The sequence below is a fragment of the Hylaeus anthracinus genome, unplaced genomic scaffold (genome assembly GCF_026225885.1).
Source record: "Hylaeus anthracinus isolate JK02 unplaced genomic scaffold, UHH_iyHylAnth1.0_haploid 12001, whole genome shotgun sequence".
NCBI lineage: Eukaryota > Metazoa > Arthropoda > Insecta > Hymenoptera > Colletidae > Hylaeus > Hylaeus anthracinus.
This window is the reverse complement of record NW_026534348.1, coordinates 5,192,678-5,218,331: the sequence shown is the minus strand read 5'-3', so window position 1 is coordinate 5,218,331 and position 25,654 is coordinate 5,192,678. Positions and strand designations below refer to the sequence as shown.

At 44.3% G+C, this 25,654-nt stretch overlaps 4 protein-coding genes and 1 long non-coding RNA gene across 7 annotated transcripts; 3 read left to right on the top strand and 2 right to left on the bottom strand.

Annotated features, from left to right (window-relative positions):
* The first annotated feature begins 418 nt into the window (after window positions 1–418).
* LOC128890834 (methylmalonic aciduria and homocystinuria type D homolog, mitochondrial) lies at window positions 419–2,055 on the top strand. Its single transcript, XM_054149733.1, has 5 exons — window positions 419–629; window positions 775–913; window positions 989–1,401; window positions 1,517–1,733; window positions 1,832–2,055. The coding sequence occupies exons 1-5, from the start codon at window positions 627–629 to the stop codon at window positions 1,918–1,920; spliced, it is 861 nt and encodes a 286-aa protein (XP_054005708.1). The 5' UTR covers window positions 419–626; the 3' UTR covers window positions 1,921–2,055.
* On the bottom strand, window positions 1,830–4,520 carry LOC128890842 (clavesin-1). The gene is made up of 4 exons (XM_054149747.1): window positions 3,850–4,520; window positions 3,102–3,412; window positions 2,928–3,021; window positions 1,830–2,853 (listed from the first exon to the last, which is right to left on the bottom strand). Exons 1-4 carry the CDS (start codon window positions 4,232–4,234, stop codon window positions 2,705–2,707), a joined length of 939 nt encoding a protein of 312 aa, XP_054005722.1. The 5' UTR covers window positions 4,235–4,520; the 3' UTR covers window positions 1,830–2,704.
* LOC128890844 (uncharacterized) lies at window positions 3,044–3,655 on the top strand. Its single transcript, XR_008460693.1, has 2 exons — window positions 3,044–3,185; window positions 3,255–3,655. It is a non-coding gene; the product is annotated as an uncharacterized LOC128890844 (long non-coding RNA).
* A 3,499-nt stretch (window positions 4,521–8,019) lies between the features above and the next one.
* LOC128891424 (rhophilin-2) lies at window positions 8,020–24,778 on the bottom strand. 3 transcript variants are annotated; one of them, XM_054150886.1, is made up of 13 exons: window positions 23,967–24,778; window positions 14,550–14,846; window positions 14,169–14,284; window positions 13,947–14,078; window positions 13,799–13,874; window positions 11,806–11,883; window positions 11,333–11,716; window positions 11,156–11,254; window positions 10,795–11,065; window positions 10,524–10,718; window positions 10,219–10,448; window positions 9,415–9,567; window positions 8,020–9,259 (listed from the first exon to the last, which is right to left on the bottom strand). In XM_054150886.1, exons 2-13 carry the CDS (start codon window positions 14,766–14,768, stop codon window positions 9,059–9,061), a joined length of 2,154 nt encoding a protein of 717 aa, XP_054006861.1. In that variant the 5' UTR covers window positions 14,769–14,846; window positions 23,967–24,778; the 3' UTR covers window positions 8,020–9,058. The 3 variants fall into 3 exon arrangements, with proteins under 3 accessions (XP_054006861.1, XP_054006862.1, XP_054006863.1); XM_054150887.1 differs by lacking the exon at window positions 14,550–14,846 and having other exon boundaries at window positions 23,967–24,774; XM_054150888.1 differs by lacking the exons at window positions 14,550–14,846; window positions 23,967–24,778 and adding an exon at window positions 20,223–20,648.
* On the top strand, window positions 11,902–13,789 carry LOC128891425 (dynein axonemal assembly factor 11-like). Its single transcript, XM_054150890.1, has 4 exons — window positions 11,902–12,340; window positions 12,398–12,656; window positions 12,712–13,025; window positions 13,112–13,789. The coding sequence occupies exons 1-4, from the start codon at window positions 12,012–12,014 to the stop codon at window positions 13,548–13,550; spliced, it is 1,341 nt and encodes a 446-aa protein (XP_054006865.1). The 5' UTR covers window positions 11,902–12,011; the 3' UTR covers window positions 13,551–13,789.
* Window positions 24,779–25,654: the final 876 nt, after the last annotated feature.

Sequence of the window (25,654 nt, the reverse complement as noted above, 5' to 3'; positions counted from 1 at the left end):
GATATCTTTGTCTAAAAGAAGACTAAAAGACTAACCAATGCACACAGACAAGCCCAAGTCTGCCTAATCATGTTCGAAAAAGAATGCAGACAAAAGCTGCTGAAGTCTGAATTCTCATTTATAAGTTATTAACAAAGTCGTATAATTTCATTATAACACCTAATGTACCAGTCTTAGTTCTTTCTTTACAATCATTTAATTCTTGAGAAACCCCATTGACCTATCGCACCTATCTGTAGCTCGGGTATTTCGGGTTCGCCAAATCCGTACTGCAGCTACAATAAAATACAGCTGCAGCCCCTAAGGGCAGAAAAATGTCGAAGCATTTCTTTTTTTATTTATTTTGTTAAAGTTTAAAGCCTGTATTTTTGGCTATAACAATGTTCAATGCAAATGTTGAAGCAAAAGTGACGATCACGTCGTGCCATCTGACGAGTAATAATTTGACTCCATTTTGTAAAATCCAATTGGATTCGTTTGTACATTGACGTTGCATCAGGTATCCTTGCAAATAATGCGATATGTATACGAATGATCGACGAAAGACGAAAACAGTTAGATAAGCTAGAAGCCAAACGGTGTTTGGGATTGAGAAATTGTTGATCCAGCATGTGAATCGTGGCTCAATGGTAACTACACCTCCATTCGATGAATTAATTTAATTCGCGATGTTGGCAAATATAATACATCTGTAAACATAACAACGATATTTATTTGGCATTGGTGTTTCGTAAAGTCACAAAACATACCCTTGACGTTGTTATTACGTTTCAGATGTTATCTTTGAAGTGTGCGAGAAATTCTAATTCTACGGTTTTACTTAACCTTCTCCTGAAGAATCGTTACTCGAGGCGTAGCGATAAGAGTGCGAGCACGTACAAAGTTGTCAAATCGCAGACTGATAATTTAGACGGTAAATTTACTGTGACTGTGCAGTGCCATGTTTTCAAACATAATTAAATTATCCTTTGTCTCTTTACACCATTAGATGTGGACGGTGCTGTACTTGGAATAAACTCCAATTGGGAATTACTAACACCAAGAGGCTTCCGGTTTTATCTACCAGGAAGTGTTGGTCCTGGATGGTTAGATGCAACTACCACTGCACAAGTGAGAACGCAGCTAGTCGATATTTGTGATAATAATGAATGGGTCGCAGTTGAGTACGATGGTAAACCACCTCAAAGTCAAAGGAGTCGTCTGAAGGGCAATACCCAACGATCGATGCTTCGATGCGTTGCTCAAGAATGTCCTTTATTGTTGCGGAAAGGTATAGAAGAACTCTTTCCTGGATGCCTAGATGTCGGTTCGCCGCAACTCTCTATAGTTAGTATTTGTCAGAAAACTAGTGCAAAGTCCAGATGGAGTCAAGAAATGGAAACGGAAGAGCTAGCCAAATGCGTAAGTCTTTGTAAGCATCCAACCTACATTGGAAGCAAAAGGTGGATAAATTTTAAAGAAATGATCCAAAGTAAGATAAGGTAAAGCAAAATTTGTCTTTTATCATTTTCAACAGTTTGTGCTAGCCGCTTCGGATATTTGTTCGAAATTAAAAATGATCGGATACTGGGCTGATTTTATCAATCCATTCAGTGGACAACCATACTTGAGTTTGCAAAAGAATAGCAGTCTTTACAAGACGGATGAACGATTTCGTTGTTTAGGATTTAAAATACTACATAAAAACAATTGCAAAGTTATTTTATATGATAATAACATTAAAACTTTTATAGGTAAGTATGGGAATTTACGTTTTATTTGTAAAGGTCGCTTACTAGTTTACGAACGTTTCGTTTACAATGTGTCGATGAAATTGTTCTATGTATTGCAGGGAGTCTCTATACTACGGCACCGGCAAGTACAGCGTATTTGAAAGAAATTCTACACGACTGCGAGCTTGTAGATGTTAACGAAGCCTAATAAAGAGGAGATTATCGATACAATGTACATACGTTTGGTTGTTATATCGGTGCTTTGAGTTGACACAGATGTAGCATATATTTTCGGGTAATCCTGTGTAAATTCTCAAAGGAAAGATAGATACAAATAATGGTACGCAGAGTGTTCTGTTTCAACGTTCCATGTCATCTGTCGTCGTTTTGTTCGTCACGAATCGTACTCGGCGATTCGATTCCCGAGATAACACGTCTACGCCGCGCACTGTCCTATCATTTCTACGTTACACATATAATTAACTTGTCTAACGACGAGCAGAATCGTCGCATCTTATTCTAAACTGTATATAAATTTAAACAATTGTAGGTAACTAATACCACCGGCAGGAGAAACGCTTTATACCTTTCGTAAAGGTTTATAATATTAACAGGGATGCCTGGTCGTACGAAACTATTGTCGCGTGACTCGCAACGAGATCGTAATACATGGAGAGCTAACTAACTATTTAACTGGAAGCACGTCGAAGGTCGGAGACAACCGTATCCTGTAGCTTAGAAAGGAAGTGAGATGTAGACCGTTCGACGGGAAGAAATACTGTTAATTAGAACCTTCGACCTTGTACGTGTTTTAAAATACACGGGTACACGTGATACGTCTCGGTACACTTTGCTGTCTTAGAGAACACTATATCTTATTCTAATAATAAAATCTGATTTGACTTTATCACTTACGTAATTTCTTTTACAAAAGATTCCTATTATGATTCAAATTTAATTTGCATAAACGTGTACCCATAAGGTGGAGGACTCTAATCGACTTCTAATTTACGAAACGATCCGGGTATACCGTTTAAATTGCTCGAAACAGCGCGGCAATCCGAGGACGAAATATCTATGTACATATCGTCGAGCGCTTTTATTCCATCTCTTTGTTTCTTCAAGGTCTTCTTGAACTCGGCTGTAAAGCATAAATTATACCATGTGTAACGAAATCGTAAACATACAGGTCCTATATCTACGCGCATTACGTACCGATCATTTCGGAGAGCGGCACGTCTCCTCCGTATTCCTTTGGCAAACTCGACGGATCTATCGCGTCCTTCAGCTCGTCCAGGCTCTTGTGCACCTACACAGAAGAAAAACACGATCCGTAGATTGGTAGGATCCGCTGAAACACGAACTGAATATATAAAAAGGTACACATACCGAGATCCGTGCCCTCAACTTGTCGTTGAGAAGCGAAATGGCGAATTCGATGATCTTGGTCGCGCAGCTTGGAATATTAACGAAGTGCGTTTCCTTGTGCCTCATGGGCGTGCTGTTTTGAATGCATCTTAACATGTTACGAATGTCCGTCAGGGACCAGGCGCTGAGGTGACCCATGGTCAATCCGGATTCGTCGTTAATGTACGTGTAACCGCGGACCTGATTCTCCTCGTCGTCCATCAGGGTCTCCACTACGAGACTGTGCGCCCGGGCCATCTGCGCTGACGTGTATTTGTACGGATCGAAGCGACCTTAAACCCAGAACGAGGAATTGTAACAACGGAAGGCAAACGAAAACCGCGATCACCCATGAAAGTGTTCATAGACTATGTTATTTCATTATTCAAGTGTTTAAACTACGGAATGTATAGAGGAATTCGGTTTTTAAATAAAATATGTAAGAAACTAACTGTTATCGTAGAATTGTTGTAGATAAAACATGTCTTTGTAGACGAGGTGATGGAATAATTATGCAGAGTTTCTTCAGTTTAATTCATTATTCAGGAACTAATTGGAATTTCAAAATTGAACCTTTAGTAAAACCTGCTTATTATAATATTACGGGGTCGCCTTTAATTCGACGCGTATTTCGAGATCCAAGGATCTCGTCCAAGAGCGTTCGATGTTGCCCGCCGTTCTGGAAATCTGCGGGCACCGAGTAGCCCGTCCCAGATCGCGGCACGCTTACCGGCGCAAGAAAGTATCACTCGTCGACCATGGCGATCGCGGTGAGGCAGCGGTACCAGGTATCCAGCGTCCACGATCGCCTCGATGTCGGGATCCTCGATGTCCAGGTTCTGGAACCAGTTGGGGTAGAGCTGTCTGATGGTAAGGTATCGTTCCAGCATCTCCTCTGCCATGGGCAGACTGAACTTCTTGGTCCTGAGGAACCTCAGGAGGAAGGCTGCGTCTGTTCTGCAGCGTTTGATGGTAGGATGCTTTTGAATCCAATGTCTGAACTGGTCCAGGGCCTGTTCCTTGGTCACGTCGTCTTCCCTTAACTCCTCGAGAGCTATCGTCTTCGTCGCCTCGTCCAACGGGCACCCGTAATCCTCCTTCGACGTGTTGGCCATCGTCGACCTATCGTTCACGCGATCGGCGATCACTAGCGGTTAGATCTCCTTAGAGCCAGACCCTTCCTCTTCCACTCGCGAACTTCGCGCTTCTCGGGGGGACTCCTCCGCACCCGTTCGCGCCTGTATCCGTGTCGCGTCCTCGTTTCCAACTCGTTCGAATTGCAAGCGGGCACCCGACGGTTACGAGACCCAACGACGACTTCTTACGACATTTCTCGATCCTCCCGTACAGGAGAAAGTCCGACACCGATCTACTAGCGAGAGAACAACCGTCCTCGCGGTACCCCGATCGTCGAGCTTTCTATCGAGCGCACGCGCCTACAGGGCCCTCGTCGAGGCGAGACGTTCTCCTGGCGTGCACCAGAGACGGGCAAAAGTCTCATCTAAATAACAAATATCGAACGATGAGTAAAGGATCTTATTGGGCTCATTTATTTACGGGAAAGTTTCCAATGCCAGGAGGAGGAGTTTCCTTTTTCCAAGCTGACGGCGCTCTTATTTAGAAAGCTGTATTTTCTTTTTTAGAGTGAAGTTAATTATAGACGAGATAATAGTTACAAAGTGAAATAAAAAGGAGGAATAAGAACGTCGATGCATAGAAATGTAAAAAAGGAGGACAACCCTGGATCCGTTACGTGTTCGATAAAAAATGTAATCTGAATGATGCAATCAAGTTATGCTACACGAATAGTAATTCATCCGAATGACCCATGCCCAATTACTAGCGTACTGTTCGGTCCTCCTAATTATCAACATGCGAGGCACAGGTGAAGAATTTCTTGTCTGAACCGGTCAAGGATAACGAATGCGAATTTCGTCGATTACTTGAGAAAGATTCTGCCCATCTCTGGTTTTCTTGGCGTCCTAAAGGACTCTACAAGCACCCTAACAAGCACCCTAACGTCCTCTTCGAACTCGGACCACTACCGAGTCTTACAACCGCGAAAAAGTAGAGATTTGCGATTAACTCCTTCGCAGGTTCATCGTCGCGCACTTGAGTCGAGTATCGCGCACTTCATGTTTCACGAATTGTAGTTCTATTTGAGGCGATTAGGCGAGCGGGGAGATGATGTTCTTAGGCGAGCAACTTGGACCGAAGTAAAGCCGCCAGGTTGCTCGCGCGAGCAATTTAAGGACGCCGCTCCTTTCGTTCTTCCCGCTGCTACTCTCCTCGCACAGTGGGGCAAAATCGTAAAGAAACGCGTCGTAAGAACTCTGCACACCTGATTTTTGCTTTATCTCTCCGTGCAATTAGTGAAACTGATAGAAATGGAAATATCGGAAAATGGAATGCAACCTTTCTTTTTACATACAAAAAGATTTATTTTAAATTATCCCAGCCAACGTTCAGCATCGAAATCTAAACTTTCCTGAATACTGAACGTTAGGGTCCGAGTCGTAAAAGATATATAAAACTAGAAACTCGAGCCTAGGTTTCGAGGACTTGGAAATCCAAAGCCTATTTCATCGACTTCATCTCGATCTGGCCGCTGCGTTGCCATATCTCGCCCACGCGAGCAAACAAAGCTCCTTAGCATTCGTGTTGACGCTTACGAAAATCAATTACTACACCCGTTAGACGTAAAAAATGACTGACCGACTTACGAGCCGTGCGAACGGTGTTTTCTTTCTTCGAATGGGAGCCTCGGACTCCGAGGAGTTTGAAACTTAACCACGCCGCCTGTTTCACGGGCGAAGCAGCTCGAAGATTCACTTTCTTCTCGTAATCCTACATTTTACTTTCACCGTGGGTCCACTTTCGATCGCTTCGATGAGCAACGAGGCTATTCCGTTTTCTTGCTGTTCCACTGAGAGGAAGGAACCTCGGACGGATGCCCTTCGTCGGAGAAGAAGGTGCTCCGCTCCTCTTCGTGGACCTAAAATATACGAATACGGTAGAACCTCGATTATTGCAGGAAATGGAGGCTGGGTAGCGTGCAGTAATCGAGGTAGTTGTATTAGGTTGTCCCAAAAGTTTCTTTCGTGAGTTGCATTCAATTATTTTCTGTGGCAGTGTTTATGTATCTATATATATTTTTTGTGTTATATATAATATATATTGTTATATATATAATGTTATATATATGTTTATATTTATATATAAATAGACAATCTAATTTCTTAGACAATGATGCTGTAACAGTAATGGAGCGAAATGAATCGTGCAAAATTAAGTAATGTAACATAAAACATCAAATATTGTGTATGAATTAATTATTAATAAAACGAAAGAAACTTCTCGGACAACCTAATACATCCCCACCATTATCTCCAATCTTCTTCCTTGGCATCCCCTCTACAGGTCGATGCCGTGCAATAATTGAGGTCTACCGTGTATGATAAATGCTATTGCATTAATGCAAATTACAATAGAATTCGTAGTAGTAACAGAAACATAGAGAGTGATGAAACTTTGCATAATAAACGAGGATTAAAAAATCGAATAAAAATAACGAAAAGGTCAAGACAACTGTAAAACGAGATCTACGAGGCTGTTCGGTTCGACATGCTTGACGTAAACGAATGATTAACAGCGCAATTAGTACGAACATGCATTTTATGGTCGAAATGACGGATTTCCCTCGCATTATCCAGAACCGTGGTGCGAAAACGTTCGCGTTCGATGAACCAGCCAAAGTCCAAGGAAGCGTTAAATCGTTCCTGGCCTTGAGCAAACAAATACCGCACACACGGGCTTTTTGAAATTCTATTCTCTCTGTATTCTTCCATTTCGTGGTGGCTTTATTTTTTTTAAAGAGCATCAGGTCTGAGACGGTCGCCTCTGTTTTGTTTCTATTATAGTTCGACACCGGTCAACGCGTGACAGGCATCGTTTTCGCGTTCGCCCAATTGCGTAATAGTAATCGATCGTGTATCACGACGTTCCTTGGCTCCAGGTGAAAGTTGCGCTTTTATTGTGCTCCGCGTACCTTTCTACTCTTTCCTACCTTGCGACGTGTCCGCGCTTTCTCGAGCAACCGAATCAAAACCGCCGGAAGCGATCCAACGATTAATTATTATTATAACGACTTTATTACACGAATAACGAAAGTGTTCGCATAAGTCGCGGTATCGAGAAAGGTAATATTACATAAAGAAAGACCTAACCGCAGTGATAATCTAAGAGATAGTTAAATATAAATCAATTATCCTAACGCGTACATTACGTAAATAGAGGAAGTGTTTGTGTACAGATGAAGTCGCGTATGGAAAGTAAAATAAGTGGCTTTCCAAAGAGGGCTTTAGGATTTTGTTTTTCGAAGGTGGTGAAGTCTTAAACGACAACATAACCCTTTTAGGGTCCTCTTTGTCTTTGTTGCGTTTGATAATGGGAGAGAATGTTTAAAGAACATTTTTCACTGGTACATTGGAACACGTGGGATATGATTGATTGCTATGAGTTTACAAGATTGGAAGCAAGGTCTCTTCAAAAATTCGAATACAACGTAACTCAATCGGAATCGTAATTTATTTACCAATAATCGATCGACAGTGTCGCGATCATCTCACTCGATGACCTTCTTTCCACTAACAAGTATTTTCGATAAACGTAAACAAATGTCTCGTCGAAAATGACGCTAATTTAAAGTCTCTGCACGTTAGGCTTTGTTTCGATCCGCAAAGCCACGGTTTGTAATAACCAAAAGAACGTGCGCGTATCGCCGATCGAATAGGAAGGTTGTCCTTCACGTAACGTTCACCTCTGTTTCGTAACTACGCACGTCTAATGAAAATAGTTTGGTTGCGCGAAGGAGGGGGAGAAAAAAAAAAGTAAATTACGCTTTCTTTTCGAATAATATGTAATTGGCGCGTTACGTATGCGTACATTCGTGGAGAGCAACATCAAACATATATTCGACGAGACGGCACGTTTTCGCTCGATACGTTTCACCAATCGTTTGTACAATACCGCGTATCCGTCGAGAGACGTCGAGTCACACGCAAGGATGGGCAAAATTTTATTCGAATAATAAATGACGAATAGAATCAACGTACAATATAACACTTTATCGGATAATATTACCATTTGTTCAAGGCGTTAACGAGTAACGGATTCATGACTGTTCGTGTTTTGTTTGTTATTCGAGATTTTCATTTAGATAAGAATTTTGCTCATCTCTGGTCACACGGTGGTAATTTCGCGTATACCATCGTAGCTCGAGATCCATCGATCGGAACTAACTAGCCTCGAGATACGGGACGCGATAAGATTTCGAGCGTATGAATATACATACAGTACTTCTATAGATGCGTATTATACAGAATCGTTGAAATACGGGCAACGCGAGGAGTCTGGCGCGCGTCTCGAAGCGTTTCCCAGGCTCGCAATTTAGGGCTGGGACTTATTTCGATAATTTAACAGTAGAATATTTTATCCCCTTGCGATCCAGGTTATGGATATCGATGATGTGTTAAACTTGACGAATTGAAATAGGTTCATATCCTTTGAGTTAAACTTTTTCTACATTGTTTACTACAACAATGTACAAAGTTAAATATGAAGAAAACAGCGGACTTAAGTGGATCTTGGAATTTATTTAAAACTATACGATAACAAGTTTCATCTTTATTGTATAGTATTAAAAAACTCCGCAATTGACTTCAACAAATTCTTAGATTCTTTCCGAGTTTGAAAAACTGTATCAGTCTATGTTGAATAACACCTGGAATAAAAATAAAGTTCAAAAAGTTCCAAATGCTAGGAATATCTAGTTACTTTGTCCGCGCATGAAATATTTAAATAGAGAAAAATTCGACAAATCCCAGGCCTAGCTACGTTCCGTTGCCACGAAAGCTCAAACACGCCCAGTGCCCAACGAATCATCTCAAGATAACGTTGTCGAACGTCAGGTCCCTGCTGTCGCGCTGTACAGTCGATTTTTTGAACGGATTCCAGGGTAGCTTTTTGGCCACATGAGCAGTGGTGACGGATCCGGCGGGACTTGGTTGACCGGAAGAGACGCCGGAAGAGCTACTCGCTGAAACGCTTCCCCTGTCTTGCTGGTTGGTCTTACCTGGCCTCTGAAATCAAATATTTATTTATTTATTCGAGTAAAGAGGAATATCCCACCGAGGTTGAAGAAAAAACGAGGGAAGCTCGAGGACACCTGGACAGTATTTGTTCATTGAGATTTCTACAAACAAGTATCGAATGACGACTGTTAGCGGACCTATACCTTTAAATAATTTCTATCCATAGGCGTGACCAGCTTCAAGTTGATAAAATCCCCTGATTGTTTAATCAGCCGCACCACTTGTTCGTGAGACGCCCATTTTACGTCCTTATCGCCGATGCCTACTATGAAATCGCCTTCTTTCATTCCACCTAACTAAAGGGAAAGCGAGACAGAAAGATCATTTATTATTCAGCCACCTTTGACGTTACACTGTACACTCTGGAATGAAATCCTCTAAGAACACCCATAACGCGTGGTTCTATCTAGACAAAGTCGAAAAATTGACAGACATAATCAAGTACGATATAAATAAACGTGAAACTATACGTATAAGAATATATAGGACAAAGTGTAAATAAAAACAGCGCTAAAAATAAAAGTAAAATAAACAAAGATATAAACTGAGCGTTAAGGTAGATGAAGAGACAGGAAGCAGGCGAGAAAATAATGGAAGAAAGCCAGCATTGTCGTGTATTTTTAACCCTCTATTGCATAAGGTGCCCGATCGGGAATCCAACGGAAACAATCACGGTTTAGATTTATAATAGATCAAACGGAAGCACTTCAGACACTAAGCGTATTTTATTATTAATTCAAAATCGATAATGTGGGTGCATCCTACCGACACTAAACCGACGTTGCAGCTCTGCGAGTTCAGCCACTTGTTGTTTCATAAGAACCAACATTAAAATACTTTCTAACGCTATCCGACTTTTATGTTAAGCGATAACCAAGGCGTTTTTTTTTTAAAGATAAAATAAAGTCGATGCAATAGAGGGTTAACTGCAGCTGGTGCGTGCTTACGTCGGCTAGCGAATTGTGATCGACCGCAGCTATTATCACGGGAGCGTCGCCGCGAACGCTGAAACCGAAGCCTTCGCCGTCGGGTCCTCTTTGAAGCTGTATCAGCCGCGGAGCAGTCCAATGTCTTTTCGCTGAGAATATAGCCACTGGCCCTAAGGTTCTAAAAAGATCATCCACTCCGTGCTGGCCGAAATCTGGATGCGTGATGTTTAGTTGAAACTTGGTGGACGCTAGTTTCAAAAACAAAAATGAAGATGGCCTTAAGCGGTCAAAACTCTAGAGGTATAGCTTCTGGCTATCCTTACCGATAATGTCAGGAGGATCCAGCAACCCTCGAAAGTCATCCTCATCTCCGATACCATTGTAGCTCTCCACGGTCGACTCCTGGACTTTCTTCAGAACCTTGGCGAGTGCCTGTTTCGCTTTGAGGTCTCTGCACATCCTCTGCAGCCTCTGGCTTTCCTCGTGAAGAACCAGAGCCTCCCTTAGATGCGCTTTCCCTACAGCAAACGATTCGATTGTTGAATCGGATACCAAACGCGTGTCAACCTATAGAGACGTCATCGCCACACGTACCTAATAGTTTTCTTTCGTTTTCGTCCCGTGGCAGAATTATGTCCAGCTGCGTCTTTCCGTCGCTCTTCTGCGCGTGCTCGAGCGCTAGCCTCGTTTCCGAGCGCCATTCCGAGACTGGACGATCGAACAGTCCAAGCGCGAGATGCTTGTGAGCTAGAGCCAGGTGATGTTCACGTTTGACCAAGATCAGGGAGATCCATGTCTCGGGAACGTAGTCCCGAACCGGTTCGCGCGATATGAGTCCGTGGACGTCGCTGTAGACCGCTGCCACCTTGAGCAATCAGAGATAGGTTCGAAATCCTTAAAAGGTTCGTTTCAGACTATATGTAGTCTATGTATATAAAAAGCTCACGCTCTTTACCTGTGCCGCTTCCTGCGCGAGATCCAGAGAAACGTCCATGTTCCTTCCTTGCGCCGATTGAAGCTCCAGCTTCTCGAACAAACATTCCCTCGCCTGTGCCTGGAAGCAAGAGAATCTGTATGAAATTTTCTGTTGAACTATTGATGTAGAGCGTTGAGGAACAAGACAAGTGATTACCAGCATCAGTTGGACGAGCATCTCGAGCATGTCTGGTCCGAGGTCCATGCTGGGCGCATTAGTAAAGTTTTCGTGTATGTACCGAAAGGTACCAGCGGCTCTGAGGAAGGCGTCGATAGCCTGGTCCAATCCTCGAGCGGTCCTACGGTCCTGTTTCGCTGCTAATTGGGTGTACAAGCCTCCAGCATTGAACAGGACGGAGGCCTTCTCGAAGGCGACTGTTCGTTGACAGCTTGGAACACCCGTCAACGAGTCGAACCATTCGAAGTAGATGCCCAGGCTACGATCAGGCGGGAAGAATCGTCGTTCGACGAAGTACAGTTGGTTGTAGTAGCGCAGGAGTAACGCTATGCCAGCTGCATCTCTCGTTGGCGTTCGAGTCGCCTGCAAAATAGTGTACATTAATAAGTAAACTCAGTTTTTCCAAATTTGTTAGTTCTAGATGGAATTTCGAGAAGAGAAAGATCGCTCACCTGTCTGGTTTCCATAAGGTCCGCGATGGCTTCCTCGTAGTTTCCTCCATCCTCGCTGTAGTGTTCAAGGATAAAGTCCTACGCAACATGTACAAGGCAAAACTAAGTTACCAAAGCAAAATGTACGTTAAATCGATAGTTGCTAATGGTTGCTTAGCGACCACGTCCAACTTCGCTTGGATAGTTGTTGGATAGTCGAGAGAAAAATGGCGAGGATCACGTTGGATCTTATACGAAAGCGTTCGGAGCACAACGAGGGCGAGATATCAACGCTAGAGGAAATTGCCTTGCATCAGGAAAACATAGAGAAGATCGAATTGATCGACCGTACGTGCAAGGACTTGAGGATTTTATTATTGCAGCATAACCTCATCGCGAAGATCGAGAATCTGAGCAGACTGAAGAGACTAGAGTACTTGAACCTAGCCTTGAACAACATAGAGGCCATCGAGAATTTAGAAGGTCTCGAAAGTTTGAAAAAGTTGGACCTGACGGTCAACTTCATCGGCGATCTACGAGGCATTGACAAGCTAAGGTAAACGTGCGTATTTTTTAACGGTTCCGCCATTTTTCCATTGTTTATCGGAGACAGGTGCAACGAAAATTTGGAGCAACTCTTCCTCATGGGGAATCCGTGCGCGGATTACGACGGCTACAGGGAATACGTGATAGCGACGCTGATGCAACTGAAAGAATTGGATGGGACTGTTATCGAGCGATCTGAACGCATCAAAGCGTTGCAAGCCTGTGCTCGGATCGAAGGAGAGATCATAAGGAGCTACGGGAGGTACAAGGAAACCAGGAAAGCGGAAATACTTGCTCACGGAAGATCACAAACGGAAATCACTGAGGTAAGTGAGTCGGGGCAGTTAAAAATTAGTAGAAGAGACGCAATATCATTTGCAGGTCGAGAGTGAAGACGAGGAAGAGGAGAACGAGCAATTTTGGCAGCGCACCAGTCACCACACGCCTGAGGAGCGCGTCGCCATCGCCGAGAGGTGGCAACGTAGGGAGGAAAGAAGAAATCGGGAAAATAATCAAAAAAACGTAGCGCCAACCTACGAGCCAAAGCTGTTCAGCGCAGAGGGCAAACCTTACAATATGAATCAGGCAAAGGTACCATTCAAGCTGATCGACGAGAACCACTCCGTTGTTCTGGAGATCACCGTGTACAAGTGCGTGAGGCTAGATATCATTCACTTCACGAGAGTTTGGTCTAGGTGGTACATTTAACGGAACAAACAGATACCATTTAGTCTAGACCACTACATTTGGGAAGAACCTAACCATTGGGATCGATTTCCAGATACCTGGACACACAATACGTTGACGTGGACGTGCAACCAGAGTACGTTAGGGTAACGATAAAGGGGAAAATCTTGCAGTTGACCCTTCCCTGCGAGGTGTCTGTGGATAATAGCACGGCCAGAAGAAACACAACGAACGGCAAGCTGGTTATAACGATGCCACGCTTAAAGCCGTTACCAGTCATAAAGGCCAGAGTCACCAACTCGAACGAGAACCTTTCCAAAATGAAGCGCAGTCGTGAAATGGAACAAAAATTGGGAACGACGATGCGCCAATACTTAGAAATTGGCCCTGCCACGGATCTAGATTTCTCGAGGATCGTCGGTAGAAGAAAGCCTGATCGAGAGGTCGAACCATCTTTTGGTAGGAGAGATACTGAGAGTACATCGAAACAGGAGGATTTTGCAGACGACATGGATGTGCCGCCGTTGGAATAATGAAGTTATACTTTCTGGACACTGATCTCTGTATACTAGACATGGTATGGTGATGCACGTCAATTGCTATAAGGGCGAGGCATGTGATTCAGAGATGGCATCTTACGTTTCCTACGCTCATAAGCTCTGTACGACATCCAAGGTACAGAGATCGATATTCTAGGACTCTTGCTACGCTTACAAGCCCCATATCACACTCGGTATACAAAAACCAGCGTTCCAGGAACCTGAACCGTTCGATGGCTCACCTTAAACGGATCTCGAAAGTCGATATCTTTGGTTTCCTTCAGACCCAGAGGGATCATGGGCATCGCCGGTTCCACGCTGAAAATACAAGTACACTGTAGAAACTGTCTTCGAGCTTCCTAATCTACCTCAAAAGATTCATTTATCAACCTGTCGACATTCTGGTAGAGTTCCACCGAGCTGTTCAGCTCAGCGAGCTGTTCCTTCAGCAGCTGCAGGTTAGAGTTGACGAAGCTCAGCTCCAAGGCGACCGTTTCCCGCAGCTTCCTGTTCGTGGTAGCTCTGAAACGTGAAATCACAGAGTAAAAAAGGATGTAAAAAAAGCTGGAAGGGACTTTCTGCGTCCTTTAATCATCTCATCGCGTTTCTTACTTGAACAGATTTTCCGCGCCAGCACGCAGCCGTAGCTCCTTGTTTATTTCCTGATTGAGCTTGCTCCGTTTGTTCTGCAACTTTCCCCGACAGGTCGCCACTCTTGGATCGGAACCCTGCGCAACATCAAACGGAAACACGTGAGGTGCGATCGCACACGTGCTCGGGCAAAGGAGTCGCGGAGGAGGACTGCGAGGGGGTCCGCGGGGGCCTCGTGTTTAACCAACGAAACACGGAACCAGAGTTGGGCAGATTACCTTTGCGATCATCTGCAATTACGATCCGATTGGTTATTTAGCGAGCGGTAATCACTGGACTACGTTTTCCGGCGTTTAGTTCTTTCTTAAACAGCCAATGAGACTTATTCGTATGTTTCCTCACCCCGAGACACTTTTTCGTCGACTTGGGTTCTCGCAAAATTTCTACGTCCTCCGACCGAGAAGGGGAAGGAGGTTTTCCTATGCGCGAAAACCGCGATGGCGGCTGGTTAGGCGGCGACGGTGAATTTTCGCAGATCGTCCTCTTCTCCCGTTCGTCCAACGGGGTCGTCGGAGATGACCGATTCTTCGTCAGAGGCGCATAGTAAGCCCACTTCAACATAGTATTCGCTCTCTCGCAGCCTCATCGTTCGTCTCCGATTACCATCTCCGGCTCGAAGGAACGTCGCTCCGCGGGAAACTGCGAATCGAAAAGTCGCTTTTCTTCGATGATCGAGCACGAAGGGGATACGCGGATAGAGTCGAGCAAAGTTTGATTCGAATAACGGACGAGTAAGCAGATGATTCGTAACCGAAACTGTTGCGTTACTTTATTTCTGCGTCGGAGATGAATTTTGTCGTAGAACTATGTCGTGGTAAACTCGAAGCGCTCGGTTAATATCACGTTTCGACCATTTACGTTGACGGTCCCCTTTTAATTGTAATGCTACGACATCGTACATAATGTTTTCCTGTGCGATAATTAATCGTTTTTATCGTACCGATTGTAATTACTTCGATGTTTAAAAAGAGCAATTATACCTGCGGTTTTAATGAAACAATTCCAATTCTAATTTCTACCCAGTCCGTGACGAGTGAAACGTTTATCTCTTAGTCGTGATTTTTTATGCGAACGACGATTTTGCCCATCTCTGTCGGCGAGAACGAGACGCGGCGCGGACAACGTCCTTCTGGTTGGCGTTGCGCGATACTATTACCGCGTTCGACTCCGTGTCACCATAACCGCGTTACGGTCCGGCGAATCCTAACCGCCGATCTTTGATTCCGGGGATAAATGTGTCACGATACGATTCGGTCAGCGTCCTTACTGCCGACGAGTCTTTCATGGCGCGAAGGTCGTTCCCTTTTTTCTTTTAATTTCGAATCTTAACGAGGTCGTACGTGATGGCATTACGACGTCCACGCACGATCAGTCGAAGTAATATATGTCTCAAGGAATATTTCTGGGTGCCACCGACCAAATTACAATTAAGACGGAACATCATTTATGCTGAAGTAGATTGTCCTTTCTTATCTGTCTATGACCTTTGATTTGAAGGTTACCCTAGTTTAACACAATTTATTTTTAGAAGAAAAAAAAAAAACAGCTGGATCGAAAGGGTTAATATATAGAACCACAATCCATAATATCATTACCGAGAAATACTCTTGCCACTAATTCCAATTTATCCTGTTATTATCTCCAGTGACTCCAGTTATGCAAACTTTGTCCAGATAAATGGAGCTCTACCGTATTCCACGTTACACAACAACATCGACCGTGCGTGGGTGGCTCCACGACGAATCCCTGAAGTGGCATGTGGCCTTCCAATGTCGAAAGGTCCCTCCCCCCTGGTCCGAGACATAGACGACGAGACGCCTCTCGCCGTTCCACGCCGAGGACTCCACGAAGAGGCATGGACCGATTCCACGGATTCGACCGTCTCTCGGTGAAAGGAGAGAAACTCCGTGAACCACGGTGGGAGAAGGATAACGGCCGCTCTATCTCCTCGGGCGCGGCATCTGCGTATCGCGGTAATTTTAAGGTCGCCACGCTTCTTCGTCGGTTATCAATAAGGAATTCACCGCTACCGGCGCCACGGCGACGCGAGGCGTCTCGAGTGCCGGCACGTAGCGATGGGACCAATCGGAAAGGCCATCGCATGCTGTATCCGGAATTCGTGTGTCTCAATTTTTGGAAACTTTTCGGTGTATTGGAATTCCAGTCTAGGAGTTCAACGCCTTCGAGTGCCTGAACGCAGTGATGGACAAAACCCTAGGCTTCGAATAAATATTACGATACGAACTTTACTTTCGATGTATTTTTATATTATTGCATGCTGTATGGATTCTGTAGTTCCTTGCACATTAAAGTCTCCTGTAGATGAAAATCTGAAGGAAAATCCGCAATCTACTAATTACGAACTATTTTGCAGCGACGAACAAAACCCTAGGTTTGGAATAAATCTGAAGTTTGCCGACACGTTTGTCTCGTTTCCTCTTTCGAACATTTTCCAAAGAAAGAAACGAGACAAACACATCGGCAAAATTCAGGTTCATTCGAAGCCTAGGGTTCTGCCCATCTCTGTCTGGACGCTACAGCTGGCCTCGTGATTGCGAGGAGTTAAAATACAACTCCTCTAAATTTCCTATCTTCAACAATTTTTTCGAGATCTTGATCAAATTGTATTCTGCATACATGGAAATCAGTATGTAGGTTATTAATTACTAATGCCGAAGAGAGGGACTTACGCTGCACGTCGCGTGCAGTTGACCTCAGCAGCGGTACGAACCTCCCACGTTCGACACCTTTCCCGCGCATCTTCGGCGATTAATAACTCCGACGCTTCTAACGTAATCTCCACATTCCTGATTTCCATCTCATATTGGTATGTTGAATCGCCACTTACGATTTCCAACAGTAGTTCAGAGGATTTCTCTTAGAGAATATATTGAAAGAACGTATCTAACTCTAAATATTCAATACAGTATAAAATAATACTTTTTCACGAAAATTCTTCGATCGATTCATTTTCTGATAAGTCTACCCCCCACCCCCACCCCCCGCCCTCGCGTCTAATAACGCGGATTCCTTCGAGTACTGTACCAGTGAATATCGAACAGGTGACCACGTAATCGATACGTATTGATACGACGTCGCCTCGATAAGTCTCGAGTCGTTCCTGATTAGTCCCATTGAGTAACTCGATACAGGTGAATCAATATGTGACGTCGATGTATCGATAGCATCTGAACACGTCTCGGCCCCATCGCTGGTTATGCAGAATGGGTCTCGCAAAGAGAGAAAGAAGGTGTTCCGCGTCCAGCGCTAGGACGAGAAACCAGGACGGAAGCGGAACCGAGGTACGTCGAGGTAGCGGCGGGAAACGCGGTCGAAGACCTTGGCGCGAGCGCGTTCCATCTGGACGCGAAGATCGAAGAGGACGAGTTCGATGCTGAACGCAAAGATGCGGGCCACTAACGGGACCCATTCTCGAACCACGATTCGAACGTCGCTGGGTATCGTTTCGGAGCACAACTATTCCTGATTTACCCGAAGAATCGCTTATTTCGTGCCATGTTAATCTTTTTTCTATGAGAAGTAGGATAATTATGAAAAAACAAGGAAGGAAAGGGTTTCGACCGCAGTTGCGTATTTGTAAACCTACTCTATGCTTCAACCTTTAATTGAAGCTTACGTTTCCATATGTAAGTCTGAACGTTGAATAATTGAGAGACTTCAACGCTTGGCAGACAGCGCTGCGTAGATTGGAAGAAGCCTGAGATTTCAACAGCTGGCAGACAGAGCTACGAGATTTCAATACTTGGTGTCGGTGTAAGAAGAATCTCTAAGTAGTCTAGAAATCCTAGAAACACCATCTAGAATTACCACTGATATTTAAATAACCGATTGCACAATGATAGTACTTGAAATGCCCAGAATTATTATACATCCTTTAAGCTATCAATCGCTGTGGTAACCTCGAGGTTATTCTTCAGTCTCGCGTAAGTAGGCCCGCAGACTTTTGGGTTTAATTAAAAAAAGAAAGTGACCTGTAAAAACTGATCCGACGGGATTCGAACCTGCGTGCGAAAGACGTGCGTTGAGAACCGAACGCTAACCGCTGCGTCACACTGTCACTCATGCAAAGAGTGCCCGGCATGCGGCATGTGGATATCTCGCGAAACTTCAACCTCGAACATTTTCGAAAAGGACCGATCCCATATTACTTGAAAATTAAAGTTGATCATCTGTCTGATCTACTTGAAGTAGATCATACACAAGTCTATGTTTTGCTCTACCTACCAGAAGGATGATCTACTTCTACCTTCCAATATCATTCACGCTATCAAGCAGAAGCATTCGAAACGGTGGATGGATATATTCGGTATCGCTGCGCGGAAGCTCAGTTTGAATATCAGCTGACCCGTTGGGGAAGCCCTCGTATCATCTGGCGATGATACCAAAGCGCTAGAACGCGTAATCCGCGATCTCTAGATAAGCCATTGCGCGTTGGATCGCGAGTTCAGCGGACCAGGCACGCTCTACCGGATTCGAGGCACGCTGTTTACGCTCGCGTTGCAACAGGAAACGCAGGATTCGCCCGTTTGCGCCGCCTCCTGCGATTCCAGCCGTCTGGTCGGCGGCGAAGCATCCGTTTTCCTCGCTTCTTCCCATCGGAGTTCGTTTTTCTACCACGTTTCTCGTGGCAGACGCCTAAAAATTTCGAATAAAGCCTTCGAAGATGCCGATTCGGGTTCTTTCTCGAACGATCGAAAGGATGGTCGAGGAATCAACAGGTCGCTGTACAGTCGATGGAACAGATCTACCGATTCACTCGAGCCCGTTAACGCTTTATCGCGTGAATTCTATTTCATACTTCGATGAAGAAGAAATTATTTCTCGGTTTATGCATTCACGAATTAATTACTCTTCGAGGCGAACAATAAGCGAGTCTGCGGAGCAATTAGTATAGGCGAATATCGTACGGGAATCATGTGAAACTTTATTGGGTGAGCTTTGCGGGCATTGTTTATATCGGGGTTCTTCGGGCAAGTATCCGATAGAGGCTTAAGGGGGTATCCTGAATTAGGAGGACTAAAAAAAGCGGTTGAAAAAATTTGTACAGACTACTCAAGTATCTATGAAAATAGGATAAAAAGTTCGGTAGAATTAATTATTTTTTTACATCCTAAAAAAAATTCACGAAAAACTGTTTTTTTTTTTAGACCTCCTAATTCAGGATACCCCCTCAAGCGAACGTTAGTGTAATTCTGTACCCAAGAGGTGAACAGTCGAAATCGAAGAAATTTAATAAAGCGGAGAATTGCATCATCCAGAATTGCACAAATTTCGACTGGGTAATGTCTGGTCCCGAGGCATGGAATTGATTCCAGCCTTTCAAGGAGAAAGTCACCAACTCCGGGACCAATCGAGACTGCCGTCACCTTTGAGCAAGCGTCTTGATTGGTGCCGGGGCTGGTGACTTTCTCCTAGAAAGGCATGAATTAATTCGAACCGTTGTACAATCCTCTAAATGAATTTCTACCCGCGGGGTATAGCGGTTTAATGTCGACGGGGCCACGTTTACCGTACCTGGGTTTATTTCTATATTTTCGCGTCTAACGGTTCGCTCGAAGCTGAACTTAAATAATTCCTACCACAAATAGTTTCAATTCTAATTAAAATCCGATATCCGTGCATACCGTACGAGTCTAAACGAAAAATAAGGCAGATTCGAACCCACGATCCTCGGTAGACTGCATTTCCTACGCGACCATCATCGCACCCTACGATTCGTGTTCACGTTCGATTCCTTATTCTCAAGTCTGGGAGGCGCGGATACTACGATACTTTAGTTTCTTATTCAAAATCCCCATCTTGGAAAGGTCAAATTCCGAGAGCTAAAAAAATCTCTCTAAATCAGTCCTAAATTCTTCCTCCTTTCCCACAGTCGAGGACCACCCGATCGCTACATCTGTTCCATCGACCATCGACAGATAAATACGGAACGACGTCTGGCGAACAGTCGAGGGAGGAAACGTCGCGGTTTGGCAACGAGCAACACCGATTTACCTGTAACTTTAAATCCGGTAGGATCAACATGGTTCCGGTCTCTATCGTCCTAAACTCGGTAAAACGTTTTTCTCTTCGAGCGTTCGTGGTCGTTTCCACTGGGATCCTCGTTGCGTTCTCTCGCTTCCTGTTCGTGGGACGTGCTCGAGGCAAACACCGATGCTCCTTGGTCGCGCTGACGGCGTTATCACGAAGAACGGCATTAGGTTGAACGCACCAGCCCGTGGGTCTCGCGATCGTGGCCGTCCCGCAACGATAGATCCATTTCACCGGTTACATAGCTAGGAGCGCGCGTACCACGACGTACGTTCGATCGACAGGACTGAAACGAGAGGGTTAATGCACGGACGCAGGCGTTCCACTCGCGGCCGCGAACTAAATAGACGCACGTAGAAACACGTTCGGCCGCGGAAACGCGTCGTTTACGGACGAGAGGAGCGAGGTACGCGGCGGCGTTCAGATGTTTCCGCGGAACGTTTCTTTTCTACGGGAAAGCGGAATTCCCAGGGCCGGGGGAACGGTGTTGCGTTCGCGAAAACGGGAGGGGGAGAGTGTGCCGGAGGTGGGGGGAGGTGCCTGAGAGGAAAAGATCGTCCAAGAAGATTTACGGATCACCGTTGACTCGCGTCGATCGCCGCGCACGGCGCAAACGCGCAACACGGCCCACCGGTTGCTCACCTTCCAACGATGTTCTTTCTGCCTGGAGAACGATCCGGGGCCTTATGCCCTTCCCCCACCACGCACTTATTCCCCTCCACTCGTCACGCGTCGATTCCCACTCGGCTAGTTTCGTCAGAGTTCGGGTCCAGTCGAGATAACCTCCACGAGCATCTCGTAATTTTCATTTCGTTCCTTCGACTTTGATGACTCGAGTCAATTAAGATTGGATTTGTTTGAATAAAATAATCGATTTATCGATGTGGTTACTGCAGAACCTCCACGAGGTACCTGGGATACATATAATTTATACCAACAGTCGGTAACCTATGACTCGGGGATGACGTATGTCGTAACTACGGATTCTATGCATTTATGGCGTACATTAATATGAAAAAGCACTAATCCTTTACGTAGGTTCGCATACATTTTGGTAATATGTAGCATACACATCTCGTATTTGTTTGTATCACTTCGTAATCTATGTAAAGAACCTTCTTTATTCTGTCCCTATTTCATTTAAATGCCCGCGTAATCCCTCAATGTAATTAGCAGGGCCGGCGCAAGGCACGTTCAGCGCGTTCGCCGGAACCCGGTCCCGCGTTTTAAAAGGCCTCGCAGTCTACGAAAATTACTCAATTAAAAGGCACCGATTTCGATTAACTTTTTACAGACTGATGATAACATTAACAAATACAAGATATTTTTTTAGTAACGCTGATTAAATTGAAAGGAGTGACAAAAATCATCAAAGTATTATTGTTTGATATTTATATTATAAAAAATATATAATATGTAACAGCATTTGTAAATAAATAATTCTTCGTTGTAAAATTTAAGTGTAGTATTTGAATGTGAATCCAGGCCCCGCAAAATTTTTGAACCTGGCCCCGCAAAAGGTCACGCCGGCCCTGGTAATTAGCTTCGATTAGCTTCAATTAGTCTATATCTGCCCCTGAGCGTCAGCTTTGCCGGTACTCAAAACTTTCGTTTGACCGAATACGTACACAAACATTACGCAATATTTTCATCGAGGAGGACTAAACGAAGAAACCGTAAACAAACTTTCCGTCGATACACGTCGTCCCCTAGTTCTCCTTCCGCTAGTTAGACCTCAAACTTGATTAAAACTCTATGCTAAGAGAAAAGCGTCGCGAGCAATCAACTTTTATGTAATTCATTGCACAAGAGAATCGATTTCTACGTTCTGTATTCGCATGGCTCGTCTCGGATACTGTATACACATTTGTTGCGCGCCGAATGCATAACAAACTATACGTAATTCGGAATGCGAAAGAATTTTATGGGAATTTGCGAAAGAGCATTGCTCTGTACGAACTCTGTACACCCGACGAGGTAAGATCGAGTCGAATTCGGTTCAATAATTTAATCGAATAGATAGAGAATCCTTACGTTAGGGAGTTTCGATCGAACATTAGGAATAGAGAGATGATCCATTACGTGTTTCACAAGTTTTGACGTTCTTCTGCTGGACTGTGCGTGGCTGGATCGATATTCTACGTCGATGAGCAGAGAAAGTCGAAATTCGATCTTCCGCGTTTCACCATTCGACAGTCGACAACTGTTTACCGACGGAAGCGTCGAGGTTATGATTCTCCAGATTCGACGAATCGACCATACTCGATAGACTAACGAGTAATGAGAACAATAGAGAATACCTCCAGCATTCCGATAGGTACTATGGTAAATTCGTTCCATCTCAAATCTTGTTGAGCTTAGCCTAGACATTCCTGGTTTGCGACGTCGAGAAACGGCGAATGACGTTCGTGGTCTTTCGCCAAAGGTCAAATGCATCGAAGAAACTCATATACAATACACAAGCAATCCACGTTCTTTGTTTTAACACGTTGATCGCCGTGTTACCCATATATGGGTGACAGTGATTTTCACTCAAGAACTAGAAAGATTAATTCTGAAACTTAGACGTCACGGGAGATGAATCTAAATGAAGTTCTTGAATTTTGATGTCATTACAAAACTAAATACCACGATAAATGTTTCATTACCTAGACTCCGATAGTCTAAATAATATTTAATCTTAGCAGAAATTTTCAAGAATATTCGTTTGGCAGTCAACGTGTTAAACGTATCGGTTGCGATAACTTTCTGTACGTGTCAATCAAGCTAATGGCAAAGCTTACGACGATAAGCGGCAAGATGGCGTGAAATCGGGATACGTCGCGTATATCAATATCGATAAAGAAATTTCCCGCGTATTCGCCGTCACGAGGAGTCATTCCTAAAGGCGATCCTTATTAGTCGATGTTCTAATTTATCCAGTACGCACGAGCATAGGAGACAATTTTTTCCTTAATTTCTTAATAAAGCTCGTTTATAAAACTGAACGATACAAAAACGCCATTGCTGGTTTTCATATGTATGTGCACGAGTGCACACTCCCCCCCCCCCCCCTGGAAACTTGTTATCCGAAGATAAACTAGCGTGACGCGCGCAGAGGAAATTCAAACGCGAGAAGCCCGTTCAGGAATTCTCGTTCTTGATTTCCTATTTCAATTTTCCTTCACAGGTCGCCTCTCTTCCGTATCGGTTCGTTGACGCGGAAGTTTGATACCAACTAGGACTGGCAACTCGCGGTATTCTTCCGGATTTTTCCGGATAACGTTTTTCGAAGTTTTGTACAAGATGGGCTAAGTTACGTTAAAATAATCTCAAAGAACAACTGTTTTTCGATATCACTCGTCCAGTCGAATTCCTTATCAGGAAAGAATTCAAAACTACGTCTTTTCGTCGAGGACATCGTATTCTACCTTTATCAAGCTAACGATATAGTAAATGTCTTTTCCGTGTCGCCAGACCAAATTTATTCCATTAGTTCGACGAGATTAGAACACGGTTTATACGAAAGACATTCCTAGCGTTCGAGTAGCCACGAAATATTCGACTAGTCCAAGCCCTCCTAACAACGCGATAACGGCCAGCCCATAAAGCGAAAGGTATGAGAAATGGAAGGGTTTCCAACGACGAAAGGAGAGGGAGTCAGCTAGAAGAGAATATGATAGGAAAATAGTTTGACGGTGATTCCTAGATCAGCATGGCTTGACTTACCCGAACGAAACGCGGTTTGGGGTTATCCTCTTCGGTGATGTCTCCCGACACGATGGGGACGTTCATTGTATCCTTGTCATTCTATCGGTGATTGCGGTCGAAACGTTTCGCCGTTGAAACGCGACACGATTCGACGACCAGTGTCGGATGATCGAACAGCACGACAGCCCGAAATTCAACGGCTGCTTTCGCCGAGCAATCGTTCGCTAAACGTCTAGGAGCGAACGCACGATCGGACAGGGACACAACGGATCGGTGTCGACGATGGTCGAGTAACCAGATTCCTGCGTCGATCGAGATTCGACGTTGCACGGTCGAGGATTCGATGTCGCACGAATAACACCGCGTACACCTTTTTCTTCCCGGTAACGTGTCCGAGCAAGGTCGCGCCGCGAGCCATCGGTTCAAGATATTTCAACGTTCGAAATCTCGTGGACGTTGCGGGCGCTAGTCGTTCGCGCTCGCGTACCAGAGGTTTCGAACAACACTGGAGGACGACAGGACGACACTAACCGTAAACGTTCCGTTCTGTAGTATTCTGTAACCGTCAGCTGTTGTGTCGCTTCGGTGACGGCCACCGAGCGAACCTCGATCGGCGTCGATCGCGCCCAATCGCGCCAACCACAATACGCGCGGAATGTTAAATTATAAAAGGGCGCGGGACACCAGCGGTAGCACAAAGTTCACGAGTGTGTCGGAGACTCTGTCTTTTTCGTTCCGCGCACTCGTTCACATTTAACTCACGCGTCTAGACTATCGAGAAAGGTGCAGGGCACTCGCACGAATACGCGACCCCGCCTGCAGATGGATCAACCGTTCTCTCTCGCAGGTGTGCTCGCGCGTGCGTACGCGCGGTGCGCGCTCGCGACACACCGGTGCAGCCGTTGCGGGGCTTCGCGTAAATGCACGTCCGGAAAGAGTGACAAATAGAATATGCAGTGAGTCATATTGTTAGGTGTAGACATTAATTCTGTGCATTTCTAAGGTAAACTTAGCATTTATTTATAAAGAACATTTCTTTAGTCGCACGTTAAAATTCATTTCTTTATTGAGTGTTTAGTTTACATGTGCGTGTGTGTGTGTGTGTGTGCACTATTGCACATGTGTAATATTTAAGCTAGAGTTATAAATAATTATGTAAATGTAAAGACACAGAATTAATTTCTACACCTAATGACTCTATCATCGGTATCACCATTAACGGTAATTTGAACAAACCTATGTTACATGTTGATGGAAAGATCGATACACATCGTATAATTAGATATGCAGTCATTCAATTGCCGGAAGACTAATGAGAATGATTTATAACTGGGGAACAAAGAACCGTGTTGGTTAAACATTTTTTCTTTACTCTGACGTGGGATCTGTATAAACAAAACCACGTGGCTATCTGGTAAGAAGCGTACCGTAGATTCCACAAATATGCTGAATAAAACTGTTGAATAAGAAATAGGTAAAACTCATTGCATTAGGTTGTCCCAAAAGTCTCTTTCGCTTTATTAATAAGTAATACATGCACAATAATTTATGTTTTATGTTACATTACCGAATTGTGCACGATTCATTTTGCTCCATTACTGTTACAACATGAATATCTATGAAATTATTGAGTTGTCCGGAAAGTTCATGGCTATTTTTAAAAAAAATTCAAAGGCATATTTGAATTTTGATGTATATTTATCGAA